Source organism: Larimichthys crocea, chromosome XIV, assembly GCF_000972845.2.
Source record: "Larimichthys crocea isolate SSNF chromosome XIV, L_crocea_2.0, whole genome shotgun sequence".
In the NCBI taxonomy this organism is placed as follows: Eukaryota; Metazoa; Chordata; class Actinopteri; family Sciaenidae; genus Larimichthys; species Larimichthys crocea.
Window position 1 is genome coordinate 8,246,128 of NC_040024.1, and position 19,334 is coordinate 8,265,461.

Below are 19,334 nucleotides of genomic sequence, written 5' to 3' on the forward strand. Positions count from 1 at the left end.
TTTTTTTTTCCTTAGTAAGTGTCAGGTTTGTTTGTGTCATGGTGATTGGCTCATGTTTCTTTTGGGTACCCACGGGACTGTTGGGAGACTTGACTTGTTTATACCGTCTGCCATTGTCGTGCACGGAGACGTCGTAATCCAGGACCGTCACGGAGGCATGAAGTAGCTGTCAAGCACAACATTGGAGGATGTGCGTTGTGTTTTTGTGCACACTCATCTGTCTTTGTGTCATCAGTCTCAAACATAACACGAAGGCTTTATATCTCAAATCAAATCTGTTTTCTTTTCTATTGCTGTAACGCTACTTAAGGAAGGAAGTGACAATGGACATAAACAGGGGCTGCTTTCGGCCTTGTGCTGAGGAGCAGATTGAACGGTAATGAAAGGAACGCTTTTTGCATAACTTTATCCCGCAGTAATCTGTTTTCTTGTATCATGCATGATTAATCATAAAACACTTCAGCATTAAAGCTGTTTTTGAGTTTGTGTATTCCCAAAAACTGGTATAAATCTTGTGTAGAGTTCCAGATATGATTACAAAATTCTGAACAATGGTTAGCTGTGTAATTGGAAAAATAATATTTCTAACATATTTGGTCATGTGGGTCGATAGGGATAGTAAACGAATTTGAAACAGTACAGTTAGCCTCTTAAACCTTCAAACTGTTCATATTCAATCCCTCATAGCATGGTCAGAGTCAATATTGACCCAGCCCAAGAAATCCTCATAAAGTGTCAAACAACTACAGATCTATTAGATAATATATATAGCTATCTGACATCAATACTTCATTATTTCCTTAAAGGTACAATATGTAAGAAATTTACTGTATTAAATCATAAAATAAATATGCGGTGTCATCGAGATTAAGGAAACATGCTCTACTGAAATATAAGCTCCTTGATAAATTCACTACAGTTAGCATGTTTCTTATTTTGAAAATTTGCCTTACGGACAGGGCCCTCTGTTGTTTTGTTCTGTGTGTTTTGATCCGGCTTGTAATAACAGACTCATGCAAAGTTTAGGTATGAAAATACAGTACTACAGCTCCATGAGCGACAGTGTTAAATGGTAAATATTGGAGTGATTTAAAAATAAAGACAATTTGAGCCCAGAAAAGCCCAGAGTGTTGTTTGTGTCTGTCTGGGTTTCCACCTGATTCCTCTATCGAAAAATATCTCCACCATCATCAACCCTCTCTTTTTGTTCCTGGACGCTGTAAGATTTGAGAGAGACCCTGACCACAGTGCATCGTGGAAAGTTACAATGACATTGTAGAGTTATGACCTCTCTCACTACCCGAGAAGGAGGCTGCCTCCTAGGAGAATTGAGCCGCAGAGTCAGTTGGGAGGGTGACCGGGTCACAGAGACCTTTAGCTTGAAATTCATTGATGTTCATCTCAAAAGTTACTTTACACGTTGTGTGGGTGTTTCTTTCACTTTTTACTTTTGCTGTTCAAACCGAAAACCATATGTAAGGGTTAAGCGTAGGTTTTCAGTTCTCACATTAGTGATACTTAGTATGGTGGAATATCGTGTGTGTCACAGTATGAAAACGTGCATTCCACTATGTCATTTCACTATATTTGTTGGGAAATCAGTCTTATCAAGGTCTGAATGAATGCTGAAATATTGTCTCAATACAGTTATCCACATGTCTTGACTTTTTGAGGCGTTACTTATACAGCCTAGGAGTAGAAGCTGGCTATGAAAGAGGAGTCTTGGTTGAGCACACTTCCAAGCACGCAACTGAATAAAAGTGCACTGTAGGCAAAACCCATGCTTATGAAGCACTCTCGTTCTGCAAAAATCTACGGAACATGTGATTTGTGGGTTTTTCTCTTACCGCTGTCCAAGATCGTCAATAGGTCAAAGCATCAAAAAGTCCTACATTGGAAAATTCCATCCAAATCTAAAAGTATTCTTATCGTAAACTCTAATGATGACTGATACTTAAATCCTCTTCTCATTGAAGGCAGGTAAATCCCCGCTGCACTCAAAAGAATTTTGGGCACTTATGCATTTCATTACATAGAAATTCCCATCCATTTTTCCATAGGTTTAAAATTAACACATTTGTAAGCAGTTACATTCATGTATCGTACTATAAACTCATGTGCTTCCACTACACAGCATGTAATAGTAGCCAGGTTTATGCATTCAATTTTGATAAAGCCAATTTGTTTGCCCAACCCAACAGAGAAATGAAATGCTACACACATGAATTTATATATTAAAACCTTAAGGTTAAAGAAAACATTTGTCATTTACCTCTCTTATATGCACAGTGTTGTTTGCGTCCTGCGTTATTAGGCTGTCCGCTACACCACTTCCGATAGTTGAAACGTGTACCATCACTCCAGAACCAGTAACCGTTCTAGAAAACAGAACAGTATAGGACATTGAATATGAGAAATCCAAAATACATTTAATTAAATACCCATCAGACTTTGTCTAATGTACCTGCTGTGCATCAGAGAATCCGATCCATACTGCTCTGTTGCGTGCCACAGCACGGATCACATTATTTTCATACGTGCTGTGCACAGATGCTAGGTTTCCACCTATGGCCCTACAGTAGTACTACAGTGGAGATAACAGACGGACAGAGAGGAGTTGTCAAGAACACAAACATCACCTGAATAATATGCAAGCCAAGTCAGAAATTATTTCTGCAAATGGTTTGTGCACTGTTGAAATCAATGCAAGCAAATCAAACAGCATTTTGTTTTCTAATCATCTTGATTACCTGAGCCTGAGCCCAAGTCCTTCTGGATGAAAAGTAGCGGTAATAGTTTTTTCTGTACAGACACCAACCATGACCACGGCAACGGCATGAAGATCTCTTGGCAACGTCATGTGTTTCTAAATGCAAATAAAGATGTGAGGGTTATGTTAAGTCTAAAGAGATATGGTATGTCTCTTTCTGTACACAATATTTATATGTCATACAAAAGGGCATAATAAAATAAATGTAATGCCCTTTAGTAAAAAGTGTACTCACTTTCTCCCTCTGTGGATTCTGCCTCTTCCCCCTCTTCATCTTCTGATTCAGTCTCTTTGTCTACCATTGAAATACATATAGACAATTAGACACATTAGTGACGGTGGATACGGAAAATAGAACAAACAAAAGAACAGCATGGTTTGTGTTGTTAAAAAACAGTGATCAGAACTATCTTACACTACATCTTTTCCAATTTTTAGGAAAAGTTCAGTATTTAGAGAAATTTAGAGTATTTTTTTACTCATGTGTATACTTTTTCTCAAGTACATGACAAAGTGTGATGTGCTTTCATAAAAATATGTGAAAAGATTCACTCACTTGAACTGTCATCAGCTTCTTCTTCTTCATCTGAAGAAAAGAAAGGTTTAACAAACCAGTAAGTGACATGACAATGTATACATCACAAAGTGTGATGTGCTTTTATAAAAATCTGTGGAAAGATTCACTCACTTGAACTGTCATCAGCTGCTTCATCTGAAGAAAAGAAAGGTTTAACAAACCAGTAAGTGACATGACAATGTATACATCACAAAGTGTGATGTGCTTTTATAAAAATCTGTGGAAAGATTCACTCACTTGAACTGTCATCAGCTGCTTCATCTGAAGAAAAGAAAGGTTTAACAAACCAGTAAGTGACATAATGATGAAGTTTTATTTATTACGTGCACTTGTGCATTTTTGTACATACCTTCTTGAACCGGTGCTTCTGTCACCGCAGCTGCCTCTGCTTCTGGAGGAGCTTCTGGAGGTTTAAAACAGCATTAAGTGACTTTTGTTGCTTGAGTGTGTTCAAAAAAATTGGATTCAATCTTTGGCTCTCCTTCTCTGTATTTTCTCTCAAACACAATATTCAGAGTACTCAAATACAAACACTACCTAAACACAAAATACTTACCAGTAGCCAGAGCCAGAGCCATCATGGCAACAAGAAGTACAGACACAGCTAGTATCTTCATGGTGAAGTTCATGCAATGTCCAAAATGATGACCTTCAATAAAAACAGATCACAATATTAATAAGACTTGTATACAGAGACTCAGTGACTGTCAATCCACTGAACAAAGGACAGAAAATAATAAGATTAAATCGTCAACCTGCTGCAGAATTATCTTCTCTTCTTCCTTCTCGGCGTCTGATGTTGAATAGGAGAAAGTCTGGCTCTTAAATAGTGTTTTTTTGTGCCGCCCTACCATCCCAGAACCAGGAACTGTGGATACAGAGACTGACAGTGCGCACACAAAATGCAAATATGAATACACCTGACATCACTTTCAGATACAATTTCTGTATTTGTCTTGTTCAAATGTTTGTTGAGTCTGTTCAGGCCTGTACTCTTCTCGCAGGTTAACAAAATCGTGTACTCTGGCACAAAATATATCTTATATGAATTCTTTGACAAGTCCAAGAATTAAGACTTATAACTGAATTGTCTAAAGCCTTTCATGCATATAAATCTGACAAACAAACTGATAAAATCAAGTTGTTGTGCATAACAGTGGAATGCAGTTATAGATATGTGAAGTCTGATGATATATGTGCTTTACTCGTAGTATTTACTGTACGGTTGAACGTATTGTCAGAATAATCTGGCATGTTGATGATACATGCTGCTGCATCTTCTTTGTGATTCTCGTGTTGGTACAGTAATACAGATGTCCCTTAAGTTTCGGTGAACAACTAAGGCGTTGTTTTCATTGTTTGGTAATAGTTATCCGATCCCTGTTTGCTAGACTGTACAAAGCAAGCGCTGTCATGTAGATAACTGAACAAGATGAACAAGGTCAAAGATTGGAGGCTGTAACTTTGTCTGTCTGAACATGGCTCACCCCCAGGTAAAGAATACAATGTGGTGTCCTGCAGGCTGAGATGCGCAGCCAAAGAAGGTTAACGGACAATGTAGAGTCTTGGTTATAACAACTTGCCTTTAGAAATACAGATCCACAGACAATGCTCCCAGGGATTGCATCAACCCACCTTCACCTACTTGGGCAAAATGAGGGGGACTCTGTGAGTCTGCTATTGATACACTTAACTCCAGTTTATAGTTCTGCTTTGCTATAATTTCCACCAAACTGGCTGGAAGGATGATTAGACAGGGGACTAAACATCTTCATCCTTCAAAGCTTTTTCTGATAGGCTTTGGATCAATCTAGTGAACTCTGAACTGATCCCCTGCATATAGTCTTGACCTTGTGAAGTCACAGTCAGGGGTCATCATTGGACTAGACTGCATTGGAATTCTTTGACAGGTCCAAGAATTAGGTCACTTAAGGCTTGATTGCTGCTATGAACCAAAGTTTGACAAGGTAGTATTTACTGTACAAGTGAACATATTGTCAGAACAAACTGGCATGTAAATGAGAAATGCTGCATTTTCAATGTTTGGTAATAGATCTCTGATCCATGATTGCTACATTATAATAAGTAGGCACTATCACGTAGATAAATCAACATTGTTATGAACCTGGGTCATATTAGTGTCAATGTGGCAGATCTCTCGCTCCTCCCCTCAGACTCTCTATGTCTACGTAGTGGTGATGAAATAGGTGGGGCCTTGTGATTGGTGCATTTCAGGGGATTGCATGGGTTGGACCATTGGATGACAGCAGTCTCCCCTCCGTTGACTTTACCACTTCCAACAATGAGTCAGCAAATAGTTGTGTTGTGTACATGTGTAAGTCACACAGCATGGCTATGTCTGAGTTTCCCCTTGACCCAGGACATGACAACAGAAACAAACAAATAATTTTGGCATTTCCTGATGTTCTTGGGAGGATGGCCTCATAGTGACTACAGACACAGCTGTGGGCAATCTCCTGCACTGACGTCTCATTTATTCTTAAATCTATTATCTATTCCATTCTGTTGTACTCATAAGAACTGTAGAACAGGGTGACACTTAGTATTTTTTGGCAGGACCCTAAATTAGGAATCTATGGCTGCATTTTCTGACATACCTCAAGACATTTGAGAATGTTGACAATGCTTTGAGCTGATGTTCAATAAATGTATATTTTATAGAGCTTCACAAGTTGATGTTTAGACTTATATACAGTATAGAAATTAAATCAAATTTACAGTGCATGTCATCTAACGTCAAACCATGAAAAAGTTGGGGACCCTGCTGTAAAAATCTGAGTTGTACATTTCAAAATATCTCCAGAAAGCCACAAAAAAGTTGTGTAATAGTCATATCCTTGGCTGTGGTGGTCAGTCTTGTTTAATCGTACTCTGGAACTCTTTGAGATACAGGATTTAAACCAATTAGGGCAGTGCACAAACTCACAAACAAGCTTGTTTTGATGCTGAAGCGTTTTATTGATTAATCATGCATGATACAAGAAAGACAGATTACTGCGGGATAAAGTTATGCAAAAAGCGTTCCTTTCATTACCGTTCAATCTGCTCCTCAGCACAAGGCCGAAGAAGCAGCCCCTGTTTATGTCACTTGTCGCTTCCTTCCTTAAGTAGCGTTACAGCAATAGCAAAGAAATACAGATTTGATTTGAGATATAAAGCCTTCGGGTTATGTTTGAGACTGATGACACAAAGACAGATGAGTGTGCACAAAAACACAAACGCACATCCTCCAATGTTCGTGCTTTTGACAGCTACTTCATGCCTCCGTGACTGTCCTGGAATCAACAACGTCTCCGTACACAGACAAATGGCAGACGGGATGAACAAGACACGTCATCCCAACAGGTCCCTGTGGGTACCAAAAGAAACATGAGCCAATCACCATGACACAAACCAAAACCTGACACTGTACTAAGGAAAAAAAATACACACATGAATTTATATATTAAAACCTTAAGGTTAAAGAAAACATTTGTCATTTACCTCTCTTATATGCACAGTGTTGTTTGCGTCCTGAGTTATCAGGCTGTCCGCTACACCACTTCTGATAGTTGAAACGTGTACCATCACTCCAGAACCAGTAACCGTTCTAGAAAACAGAACAGTATAGGACATTGAATATGAGAAATCCAAAACACATTTAATTAAATACCCATCAGACTTTGTCTAATGTACCTGCTGTGCATCAGAGAATCCGATCCATACTGCTCTGTTGCGTGCCACAGCACGGATCACATTATTTTCATACGTGCTGTGCACAGATGCTAGGTTTCCACCTATGGCCCTACAGTAGTACTACAGTGGAGATAACAGACGGACAGAGAGGAGTTGTCAAGAACACAAACATCACCTGAATAATATGCAAGCCAAGTCAGAAATTATTTCTGCAAATGGTTTGTGCACTGTTAAAATCAATGCAAGCAAATCAAACAGCATTTTGTTTTCTAATCATCTTGATTACCTGAGCCCGAGCCCAAGTCCTACTGGATGAAAAGTAGCGGTAATAGATTTTTCCGTACCGACGCCAACCACCACCACGGCAACGGCAACGGCATGATCTCTTGGCAACTTCATGTGTTTCTAAATACAAATAAAGATGTGAGGGTTATGTTAAGTCTAAAGACTTATAGAGTATGTCTCTTTCTGTACAAAATATTTATATGTCATACAAAAGGGCATAATAAAATAAATATAATGCCCTTTAGTAAAAAGTGTACTCACTTTCTCCCTCTGTGGATTCTGCCTCTTCCCCCTCTTCATCTTCTGATTCAGTCTCTTCGTCTACCATTGAAATACATATAGACAATTAGACACATTAGTGACGGTGGATACAGAAAATAGAACAAACAAAAGAACAGCATGGTTTGTGTTGTTAAAAAACAGTGATCAGAACTATCTTATATTACATCTTTTCCCATTTTCAGGAAAAGTTCAGTATTTAGAGAAATTTAGAGTATTTTTTTACTCATGTGTATACTTTCTCTTAAGAACATGACAAAGTGTGATGTGCTTTCAAAAATTTTTTGAAAAGATTCACTCACTTGAACTGTCATCAGCTTCTTCTTCATCTGAAGAAAAGAAAGGTTTAACAAACCAGTAAGTGACATGACAATGTATACATCACAAAGTGTGATGTGCTTTTATAAAAATCTGTGGAAAGATTCACTCACTTGAACTGTCATCAGCTGCTTCTTCATCTGAAGAAAAGAAATGTTTAACAAACCAGTAAGTGACATGACAATGTATACATCACAAAGTGTGATGTGCTTTTATAAAAATCTGTGGAAAGATTCACTCACTTGAACTGTCATCAGCTGCTTCATCTGAAGAAAAGAAATGTTTAACAAACCAGTAAGTGACATGACAATGTATACATCACAAAGTGTGATGTGCTTTTATAAAAATCTGTGGAAAGATTCACTCACTTGAACTGTCATCAGCTGCTTCATCTGAAGAAAAGAAAGGTTTAACAAACCAGTAAGTGACATGACAATGTATACATCACAAAGTGTGATGTGCTTTTATAAAAATCTGTGAAAAGATTCACTCACTTGAACTGTCATCAGCTGCTTCACCTGAAGAAAAGAAAGGTTTAACAAACCAGTAACTGACATGACAATGTATACATCACAAAGTGTGATGTGCTTTTATAAAAATCTGTGGAAAGATTCACTCACTTGAACTGTCATCAGCTGCTTCATCTGAAGAAAAGAAATGTTTAACAAACCAGTAAGTGACATGACAATGTATACATCACAAAGTGTGATGTGCTTTTATAAAAATCTGTGGAAAGATTCACTCACTTGAACTGTCATCAGCTGCTTCATCTGAAGAAAAGAAAGGTTTAACAAACCAGTAAGTGACGTAATGATGAAGTTTTATTTATTACGTGCACTTGTGCATTTTTTGTACATACCTTCTTTAACCGGTGCTTCTGTCACCGCAGCTGCCTCTGCTTGTGGAGGAGCTTCTGGAGGTTTAAAACAGCATTAAGTGACTTTTGTTGCTTGAGTATAAAAAAAAAAGAGTACTCAAATACAAACACTACCTAAACACTCATACTTACCAGTAGCCAGAGCCAGAGCCATCATGGCAACAAGAAGTACAGACACAGCTAGTATCTTCATGGTGAAGTTCATGCAATGTCCAAAATGATGACCTTCAATAAAAACAGATCACAATATTAATAAGACTTGTATACAGAGACTCAGTGACCGTCAATCCATTGAAGAAATGACAGAAAATAATAAGATTAAATCGTCAACCTGCTGCAGAATTATCTTCTCTTCTTCCTTCTCTGCGTCTGATGTTGAACAGGAGAAAGTCTGGCTCTTAAATAGTGTTTTTTTGTGCCGCCCTACCATCCCAGAACCAGGAATTGACGATACAGACACTGACAATGCACACATAACATGCAAACATAACAAGCAGCTGTAATAACTTTCACTGATGACATAGTTTATGTATTTGTCTTGTACTGTACCAACCTATTGGTGGATCTCACTGTCTGTTTTAAAAACAAAGTTTTCTTAGCCAGAGCTATCATGACAACAAGAAATACAGACAGCGAAGGCAAAAGAAGAAATAGCAGGCAGGCAAACTGGAGTTTTTAATAGTGTGAGACACCAAGCACACCATCCACCACTGCCCATTGACAAATATCCAGCCTTTGGAGAACAGGATGAACTACGTTAAAAATGAGACAAACTGGCTTCCTCTGTCTGACACAAAGATCGTTTACCTGGACATGGAGTCCAGAATACAATGTGGTGGCCTGCAGGCTGAGATGTGTAGTCAAAAGAAGTTAAAGGACAATGTAGAGTCTTGGTTATATCAATATGCCTTTAGATATACAGACAATGCTCCCAGGGATTGCACCCACTCACCCACTTGGGCAAAAGGAGTGGGATTTTGTGAAACTGCTGTTGTTTGTTTCTAGTTCATAGTTTTGCTTTCAATACCATAATCCCCACCAGACTGGCTGAGAAAACGGTAGAATTCTTTGTGCCTGCTCTACTAGAGCATGTCTGAACAAGAAAGTAGCCTCAATAAATAAATTCTCTGACCGCAGATTGAAACACATCACATGATCGCTCATTTACCGCGCAAGTCATAACGCAAGCCCGAACCCGTCATGTCCCGTCCCCATATACTCTACTACCTGTTCACACATTACTGTACAGCCTGGAACAGCTCCATCTCCATCCAACAATGACAAAAATGCCTACCTCAAGATGATTGGAGACCACTATGGTGCAAGTCCAACGATCTCTAACTAAATGTCATCAAAACCAAGCACTTGCTTCTGGATCTTTGAACGGAAGCAACAAAGGAAGATCATTGAGAGACTTGATTCTTTGTCAAGTCCAGGAATTAAGACTGGAGGCTGAATTGTCTAAAGCCTTTCATATATGTGAATGTGAAAATTGCCTGTTCATCAAATTAATCATTTTGTTTGACTTCTTTACATGTTATTTCCAAGTCGTATTTACCGTACAAGTGGACATATTTTTAGTATGGAATGGCATGGAAATTGAAATGCTTCTGCACTCTGCTCTGTGTTTGTGATTCTTGTGTTGGTACAGTAATACGGCTGTCCCTTAAGCTTCCGAGAACAACATAGGAGGAGTTTAATTGTTTAGTAATAGATATCTGATCCATGTTTGCGCTGTACACAAACTTTCACGAAGCCAAATGTCAATGAAATGAGATGAAGCCTGTATGGTGTGACAGTCAGTGTCACCTGGGTCATTTTAGTGTCAATGTGGCAGCTGTATGCGTAGTGGTGAGGTGGGGCCTTGTGATTGCTGCATTTGAAGGGATTGCTGCGTTGAACCATTGGATGACAGCTGTTAACTGTCATCATCACAACATTATGGTTAATTCACAATAGTATACATTCATTTTTAGATTAAAAACGTAATGTTCAAACTTAATGCATTCATTTTGTATGGAAAGTTATGTACGATGATGTATTGCTAATTGTATTGCCAACAAAGACTCTATTATTCCTTGCACCAGTTTGCAATGACCTCCCAGCAGTGTGTGATTGTATTTAAAGAGGTTGAACTAAAAAATACAGGATTATAGGTTTCTCTGTGTCAGTCATGATAAAGTCTACATCACAAAGTGTGATGTGCTGTCATGGAAATCTAAAAAAATGCACTCACTTAATATGATGTCAATGTCTTCTTCGTCAACAGAAAATATGATTAAGATTAAATTGCCAACCTGCTGAAGAATTACCTTCTCTACTTCGTTCTCAGTGTCAGCTATTGAAGTGGAGAAAGTCCATCTTAGGGGCCTTCAACCATTGGTCCACCCCCCCAAGGTGGTCCACAGAGGTACTGCAGTCGGACTGCCAATTTTGTCAAATTTCATTAAAATAATCATAATAATATGAATCAGTGGACATGTCCAAAGACACACAGCTCTTGAGATTTATTAATTATGTATGAACTTTTTATCAATCATCAACACATAGGCTAATAATCCAGTATATAAATAGGTTAATGAGGTGAAATAAAAGTTGCATAAAGTAAATACATAAGTTATTATAAGCCAGGCTTAAAAAGTGACACATTTTAAAATATTAATCACATATGGGGGTCCCTGTTCTGTTTGTTTCTGGTCCAAGGGGTCTTTGGGCTGAACAGGTTGAACCCCCTGGTCTTGCTCTTGGGGCGGCTGTGGCTCAGGAGGTAGAGCGGATCAAAGTGTCCTTGGGCAAGATACTGAACCCCAAATTGAACCCCAACCTGCGCCATGATTCTGTCAGTGTTTATGAATGGTTAGCTCCTAAAACTGACGAGCAGTTGGCGCCTTGCATGGCAGTTAATAGGGACGATAGGGATGTAGAGCACTTCCTAGTCCAAATTCTGACTATATCACTAAACAAATAAGTATATTTCTACAAAGGCGTAAGAAGTAACACCAAACAACATACCAAACTGTAGTTTTCAACTGTCTGAAAAGCCATGGCCACCATCCACCCTTGCCCATTAACCTAATTGCAAATATCCAGTTCTTGGAGAACAAGATGAGACATGGTTCACCCTCCAGGTCCAGAATACATAAATAGACATGCAGTCTCTCTTGCTAAACTTTATCAAAACCAAGCAGCTACTGTAGCTCTGGATTTTTGGATGGCAGCAACAAAGGAACTACACATTAGATCAACATGACATTTGGGAGTGCAAGTATGTCGCCCACTTCAAACAGCTCAAGAACTTTAGCCTTTTTGGGGGTCCTAAAGACCTTCCAATTTGGTGGGGTGGGAAAACATTCCAAAAGAGATGATACCATAGCTGATAGGGGAAGTGCGCTGCCAGGGCCCAACACAAGTGATTGCACCACATGGTCTAAACCCCAATGTCCAGTGCAGAACCAGAGCTGGTAGGATTATGACAGGTCATAGACTACAGCAATAGTGTCTATGCTCAGGCAATGTCCTCTGTGCAGACTCTCCAGCAAAGACTCTTCCCATAGCCTTATTATCAGTGACTAGACTGTTTCTCTTAGGAATTCTTTAAAAGTCCAAGAATTAACAGTTATGTCTGAATTGTCTGAAGCCTGTCATGCAAATAAATATGACAAACACTTGTTCAGCAAGTTAACTGGTTTGATCAAACTGCTACGTCAAGACAAACTGGCCTGTTAGTGCGAAATGCTGCTACGTGTTCTCTGTGTTTGTGATTCTTGTCTTGGCACAGTAATACGGATGTCCCTTAAGTTTCCTGAGAACAACTTAGGAGGAGTTTCATTGTTTGGTAATAGTATCTGATGCATGTTTTTACACTATACTAACAAGCACTATCACATAGATAAATGTGCCTTTCGCCAATTCTCGTGTCCGTCTCATCATTATATAACATTTGATTATGTTTTTTTTTTTTTAATCAAACTTATTTTTCTCTATGAGATAGTAACAATTATTTTGATTATACATGTGCTGGCAGCACCCAGGCGTTCATCAGTCAAATATGGTGAAATTCAATCTGGGCGTCAGTGAACAGAAGTATGTACACTCGGCCAAAACACAGATGAAACTGAAACGATGATAAACCAATTTTTTTTTCCTCCCTTGTGTATCAGTTACAGGTTTATTCAAATAAAGCACACCTTGTTTGTGAAGATTACTGATGTGTGTGAGCCCCATGTGCACAGAAGCTGCACAGGTCATGCCTGCATTAGTGATGTTAGTAAGTACAGCATCAGTAAAAAGTTTGGACACACCTTCTTATTCAGAGGTGTTTCTTTATTTCTATGACTTTATTACTCTAAAATATAAAAGACATATTGTGGTTTATTTACACTTTTTCATAGTTTCATAGTTGATATCTTCAGTATTAATATATGATGTAGGTAGAAACAAAAATAAAGGAAAACCACTGAATGAGACGGTATGTCTAAACCTTTGGCTGGTACTATAAATGGTAAATGGACTGTGCTTATATATCTCCTTTCTAGTCTTCTGACCACTCAAAGCACTTTTACACTACATATCTCATTCACCCATACACACACATTCATACACTGACTGAACTTTACCATGTATGTCATATAACTTGACACACTAGAACTCTTAAAGGAGATACGGGATTTATACTAATTACGGGAATACACAAACTCACAAACAAGCTTGTTTTGATGCTGAAGCGTTTTATTGATTAATCATGCATGATACAAGAAAGACAGATTACTGCAGGATAAAGTTATGCAAAAAGCGTTCCTTTCATTACCGTTCAATCTGCTCCTCAGCACAAGGCCGAAGAAGCAGCCCCTGTTTATGTCACTTGTCGCTTCCTTCCTTAAGTAGCGTTACAGCAATAGCAAAGAAATACAGATTTGATTTGAGATATAAAGCCTTCGGGTTATGTTTGAGACTGATGACACAAAGACAGATGAGTGTGCACAAAAACACAAACGCACATCCTCCAATGTTTGTGCTTTTCACAGCTACTTCATGCCTCCGTGACGGTCCTGGAATCAACGACGTGTACAGACAAATGGCAGACGGGATGAACAAGGCACGTCATGCCAACAGTTCCCTGTGAGTACCAAAAGAAACATGAGCCAATCACCATGACACAAACCAAAACCTGACACTGTACTGTACTGTATTTTTATATTAAAAGTTTAAGGTAAAAAAAAAACACTTGTCATTTACCTCTATAAAGTGCACAGTGTTCTTTCTTTCCTGCGTTATCAGGCTGTGCGCCACACCAGTTCCGGTAGTCGAAACGTGTACCATCACTCCAGAACCAGTAACGTTCCTGGAAAACAGAACAGTTCAGGATATTGAATACAAGAAATCCAAAACACATTGAATTAAATACCCATCAGACTTTATCTAATGTACCTGCTGTGCATCAGAGAATCCGATCCATGCGTCTTTGGTGCCTGCCACAACAAGGATCATATGATTTTCATGGCTGTTGTGCACAGATGCTAGGGTTCCACCTAAGGCCCTACAGTATGCCTACAATGTAGATAACAGACAGACAGAGAGGAGTTGTCAAGAACACAAACATCACCTGAGTAATATGAGCAAGCCAAGTCAGAAATTATTTCTGCAAATGGTTTGTGCACTGTTGAAATCAGTGCAAGCAAATCAAACAGCATTTTGTTTTCTAATCATCTTGATTACCTCAGCCTCAGCCCAAGTCTTACTGTATCCAAAGTAGCGGTAATAGATTTTTTTCTCCAGACGCCAACCACCAGGGCATGTAGATCTCTTGGCAACATAATGTTTTTCTAAATACAAATAAAGATGTGAGGGTTATGTTAAGTCTAAAGAATTATAGAGTATGTCTCTTTCTGTACAAAATATTTATATGTCATACAAAAGGGCATAATAAAATAAATGTAATGCCCTTTAGTAAAAAGTGTACTCACTTTCTCCCTCTGTGGATTCTGCCTCTTCCCCCTCTTCATCTTCTGATTCAGTCTCTTTGTCTACCATTGAAATACATATAGACAATTAGACACATTAGTGACGGTGGATACGGAAAATAGAACAAACAAAAGAACAGCATGGTTTGTGTTGTTAAAAAACTGTGATCAGAACTATCTTACATTACATCTTTTTGTAATTTTTAGGAACAGTTTAACATTTAGAGAAATTTAGAGTATTTCTTTACTCATGTGTATACTTTCTAATATAGTACATGGCAAACTATACATCACAAAGTGTGATGTGCTTTCATAAAAATCTGAGGAAAGATTCACTCACTTGAACTGTCATCAGCTGCTTCATCTGAAGAAAAAAAAGAAGGTTTAACAAACCAGTAAGTGACATAATGATGAAGTTTTATTTTTTACGTGCACTTGTGCATTTTTGTACATACCTTCTTGAACCGGTGCTTCTGTCACCGCAGCTGCCTCTGCTTCTGGAGGAGCTTCTGGAGGTTTAAAACAGCATTAAGTGACTTTTGTTGCTTGAGTGTGTTCAAAAAAATTGGATTCAATCTTTGGCTCTCCTTCTCTGTATTTTCTCTCAAACACAATATTCAGAGTACTCAAATACAAACACTACCTAAACACAAAATACTTACCAGTAGCCAGAGCCAGAGCCATCATGGCAACAAGAAGTACAGACACAGCTAGTATCTTCATGGTGAAGTTCATGCAATGTCCAAAATGATGACCTTCAATAAAAACAGATCACAATATTAATAAGACTTGTATACAGAGACTCAGTGACTGTCAATCCACTGAACAAAGGACAGAAAATAATAAGATTAAATCGTCAACCTGCTGCAGAATTATCTTCTCTTCTTCCTTCTCGGCGTCTGATGTTGAATAGGAGAAAGTCTGGCTCTTAAATAGTGTTTTTTTGTGCCGCCCACCATCCCAGAACCAGGAACTGAGGATGTATAGACTGACAATGTACACACAAAATGCAAATATGAATACACCCAACATCGGTTTCAGATACAATTTCTGTATTTCTCTTGTTCAAATGTTTGTTGAGTCTGTTCAGGCCTGTACTCTTCTCGCAGGTTAACAAAATCGTGTACTCTGGAACAAAATATATCTTATATGAATTCTTTGACAAGTCCAAGAATTAAGACTTATAACTGAATTGTCTAAAGCCTTTTTATGCATATAAATCTGACAAACAAACTATTTAAATCAAGCTGTTATGCATAACAGTGGAACGCAGTCATTGATATGTGTAGTCTGACGATATTATATGGGCTTTATTAGTAATATTTACTGTACAGTTGGTTGTAACAACTTGCCTTTAGAAATACATTCCACAGACAATGCTCCCAGGGATTGCATCAACCCACCTTCACCTACTTGGGCAAAAGGAGGGGGGCTCTGTGAGTCTGCTATTGATACACTTAACTCCAGTTTATAGTTCTGCTTTGCTATATTTTCCACCAAACTGGCTGGAAGGATGATTAGACAGGGGACTAAACATCTTCCTCCTTCAAAGCTTTTTCTGATAGGCTTTGGATCAATCTAGTGAACTCTGAACTGATCCTCTGCATATAGTCTTGACCTTGTGAATCCTTTTTGTCTTTGCTCTGCACATTTGCCGGTTTATTCAGTGATTCACAGTCAGGTGTTATGATTTCTCTCTCTCTCTCTCCATCTGTAAACATTCATGTCTCATTAATGCATGTTACTAACTAAACTTCATTATACATAGTAATAGTATCTGATGCATGTTTTTACACTATACTAACAAGCACTTATCACATAGATAAATGTGCCTTTCGCCAATTCTCGTGTCCGTCTCATCATTATATAACATTTGATTGTTTTTTGTTTTTTAATCAAACTTATTTTTCTTTATGAGATAGTAACAATTATTTTGATTATACATGTGCTGGCAGCACCCAGGCGTTCATCAGTCAAATATGGTGAAATTCAATCTGGGCGTCAGTGAACAGAAGTATGTACACTCGGCCAAAACACAGATGAAACTGAAACGATGATAAACCAATTTTTTTTTCCTCCCTTGTGTATCAGTTACAGGTTTATTCAAATAAAGCACACCTTGTTTGTGAAGATTACTGATGTGTGTGAGCCCCATGTGCACAGAAGCTGCACAGGTCATGCCTGCATTACTGATGTTAGTAAGTACAGCATCAGTAAAAAGTTTGGACACACCTTCTTATTCAGAGGTGTTTCTTTATTTCTATGACTTTATTACTCTAAAATATAAAAGACATATTGTAGTTTACTTCCCATAGGCCCACCACCCATGGGAGGGGTCTCAGGGGGGAGAAGGTGCGAAGAGAGATGGGCGGCAGTCGGAGGCGGGGACCCTGGCGGTCCGATCCCCGGTTGCAGAAGCTGGCTCTGGGGATGTGGAATGTCACCTCTCTGGCGGGGAAGGAGCCTGAGCTGGTGCACGAGGTTGAGAGGTACCGGCTAGATATAGTCGGGCTCGCCTCGACGCACAGCGTGGGTTCCGGAACCAGTTTCCTTGAGAGGGGCTGGACGCTCTACCACTCTGGAGTTGCCCCCGGCGAGAGGCGCAGAGCGGGGGTGGGACTGCTTGTTTCCCCCCGGCTCGGCGCCTGTACGTTGGGGTTCACCCCGGTGGACGAGAGGGTAGCCTCCCTTCGCCTTCGGGTGAGGGGACGGGTCCTGACTGTCGTCTGTGCTTATGCACCGAATGGCAGTTCAGAGTACCCACCCTTTTTGGAGTCTTTGGGGTGCTGGAGAGCGCTCCCCTGGGGACTCCTCGTCCTCCCTGGGGGACTTCAATGCTCACGGGGGCGGCGACAGTGAGACCTGGAGGGGCGTGATTGGGAGGAACGGCCCCCCTGATCTGAACCCGAGTGGTGTTCTTATTGGACTCTGTGCACGTCATGGATTGTCCATAACGAACACCAGGTTCAAGCATAAGGGTGTCCACATGTGCACTTGGCACCAGGATGCCTCGGCCGTAGTTCGATGATCGACTTTGTGGTCGTGTCGTCGGACTTGCGGCCACATGTCTTGGACACTCGGGTAAAGAGAGGGGCGGAGCTGTCAACTGATCACCACCTGGTGGTGAGTTGGCTCCGATGGTGGGGGAGATGGCAGTCAGACCTGGCAGGCCCAAACGTTCTGTGCGGGTTTGGTTGGGAACGTCTGGCTGAATCTCCTGTCAGAAAGAGTTTCAACTCCCACCTCCGGGAGAGCTTCGCTCATGTCCCGGGGGAGGCGGGGGACATTGAGTCCGAGTGGACCTGTTCCGTTCCTCCATTGTCGAGGCGGCCGACCGAAGCTGTGGCCGTAAGGTGGTCGGTGCCTGTCGTGGCGGTGGTCCCCGAACCCGCTGGTGGACACCGCGGTGAGGGATGCCGTCAAGCTGAGAAGGAGGCCTACAGAACCTTTTTGGCCTGTGGGAGTCCTGAAGCAGCTGACGGGTATCGAATGCCAAGACGGAATGCGGCCTGGCGGTTGCGGAGGCAAAAACTCGGGCGTGGGAGGAGTTCGGTGGAGCCATGGAGAGCGACTTTCGAACGGCTTCGAGGAGGTTCTGGACCACCATCCGGCGGCTCAGGCGGGGGAAGCAGTGCACTATCAACACTGTGTTCAGTGGGGACGGTGTGCTGCTGACCTCGACTGGGGACGCTTGGGTCGGTGGAGGGAATACTTCGAAGACCTCCCAATCCCGCCAGCACCTTCCATTGAGGAGGCAGAGTCTGGGGACCCCGTGGTGGTCTCGCCCATCTCTGGGGCTGAGGTCGCTGAGGTAGTCAAAAAACTCCTCGGTGGCAAGGCCCCGGGGGTGGATGAGGTCCGCCCGGAGTTCCTCAGGCTCTGGATGTTGTGGGCTGTCTTGGTTGACACTCTCTGCAACATCGCGTGGACATCGGGGGCAGTGCCTCTGGATTGGCAGACCGGGGTGGTGGTTCCCTCTTCAAAAAGGGGGACCGAGGATGTGCTCCAACTATAGGGGGATCACACTCCCAGCCTCCCCGGGAAGGTCTTTTTCGGGGTCCTGGAGAGGAGGGTCCGCAAGATTGTCGAACCTCGGATCAGGAGGAGCAGTGTGGTTTTTCGTCCTGGCCGTGGAACTGTGGACCAGCTCTATACCCTTAGCGCGGCCGGGAGGGTGCATGGGAGTTCGCCCAACCAGTCACATGTGTTTTGTGGACCTGGAGAAGGCGTTCGACCGGGTCCCTCGGGAGGTCCTGTGGGGGGGGCTCCGGGAGTATGGGTTTCCGGACCCATTGATACGGGCTATCCGGTCCCTTTACTCTCGGTGCCAGAGCTTGGTCCGCATTGCGGCAGTAAGTCGGCATGTTTCCCGTGGGGTTGACTCCGCAAGGGCTGCCCTTTGTCACCGGTTCTGTTCATAACTTTTATGGACAGGATTTCTAGGCCGCAGCCAGCGTGAGGGGCTGCAATTCGGTGGGCCCTTAGGATTGGTTTCTGCTTTTTGCGACGATCTAGTCTTGTTGGCTTCATCGGATCGTGACTTCAGCTCTCTCTGGAGCGGTTTGAAGAACA

General features: G+C 41.0%; 2 protein-coding genes across 28 annotated transcripts in view; both read right to left on the minus strand.

The window, feature by feature from the left end:
- LOC113747649 (galactose-specific lectin nattectin-like) overlaps window positions 1-9,222 on the minus strand; it is a 10,978-nt gene extending 1,756 nt beyond the window's left edge. Inside the window, exons 1-15 of one of the 27 annotated variants that reach the window (XM_027288125.1) lie at window positions 9,134-9,222; window positions 8,935-9,027; window positions 8,785-8,838; window positions 8,672-8,695; window positions 8,546-8,569; window positions 8,420-8,443; window positions 8,294-8,317; window positions 8,166-8,191; window positions 8,039-8,060; window positions 7,910-7,936; window positions 7,590-7,649; window positions 7,330-7,448; window positions 7,044-7,163; window positions 6,852-6,957; window positions 6,306-6,717 (exon numbers count right to left, since the gene is read on the minus strand). In XM_027288125.1, the coding sequence (XP_027143926.1) occupies window positions 6,650-6,717; window positions 6,852-6,957; window positions 7,044-7,163; window positions 7,330-7,448; window positions 7,590-7,649; window positions 7,910-7,936; window positions 8,039-8,060; window positions 8,166-8,191; window positions 8,294-8,317; window positions 8,420-8,443; window positions 8,546-8,569; window positions 8,672-8,695; window positions 8,785-8,838; window positions 8,935-9,007 (771 nt within the window). In that variant the 5' untranslated portion in view covers window positions 9,008-9,027; window positions 9,134-9,222 and the 3' untranslated portion in view covers window positions 6,306-6,649. Of the gene's footprint in view, window positions 1-2,272; window positions 2,379-2,464; window positions 2,585-2,750; window positions 2,867-3,005; window positions 3,066-3,326; window positions 3,357-3,458; window positions 3,483-3,584; window positions 3,609-3,696; window positions 3,751-3,903; window positions 3,997-4,102; window positions 4,188-6,305; window positions 6,718-6,851; window positions 6,958-7,043; window positions 7,164-7,329; window positions 7,449-7,589; window positions 7,650-7,909; window positions 7,937-8,038; window positions 8,066-8,165; window positions 8,192-8,293; window positions 8,318-8,419; window positions 8,444-8,545; window positions 8,570-8,669; window positions 8,696-8,784; window positions 8,839-8,934; window positions 9,028-9,133 lie in introns of those variants that run through there. The other 26 variants (XM_027288126.1, XM_027288128.1, XM_027288129.1 and 23 more) reach the window with 26 other exon arrangements.
- Window positions 9,223-13,524: 4,302 nt separating this feature from the next.
- On the minus strand, window positions 13,525-15,708 carry LOC109137684 (galactose-specific lectin nattectin-like). The gene is made up of 9 exons (XM_027288055.1): window positions 15,624-15,708; window positions 15,425-15,517; window positions 15,218-15,271; window positions 15,103-15,126; window positions 14,766-14,825; window positions 14,518-14,624; window positions 14,230-14,349; window positions 14,038-14,143; window positions 13,525-13,918 (listed from the first exon to the last, which is right to left on the minus strand). The coding sequence occupies exons 2-9, from the start codon at window positions 15,495-15,497 to the stop codon at window positions 13,857-13,859; spliced, it is 606 nt and encodes a 201-aa protein (XP_027143856.1). The 5' UTR covers window positions 15,498-15,517; window positions 15,624-15,708; the 3' UTR covers window positions 13,525-13,856.
- Between the last annotated feature and the right edge of the window lie 3,626 nt (window positions 15,709-19,334).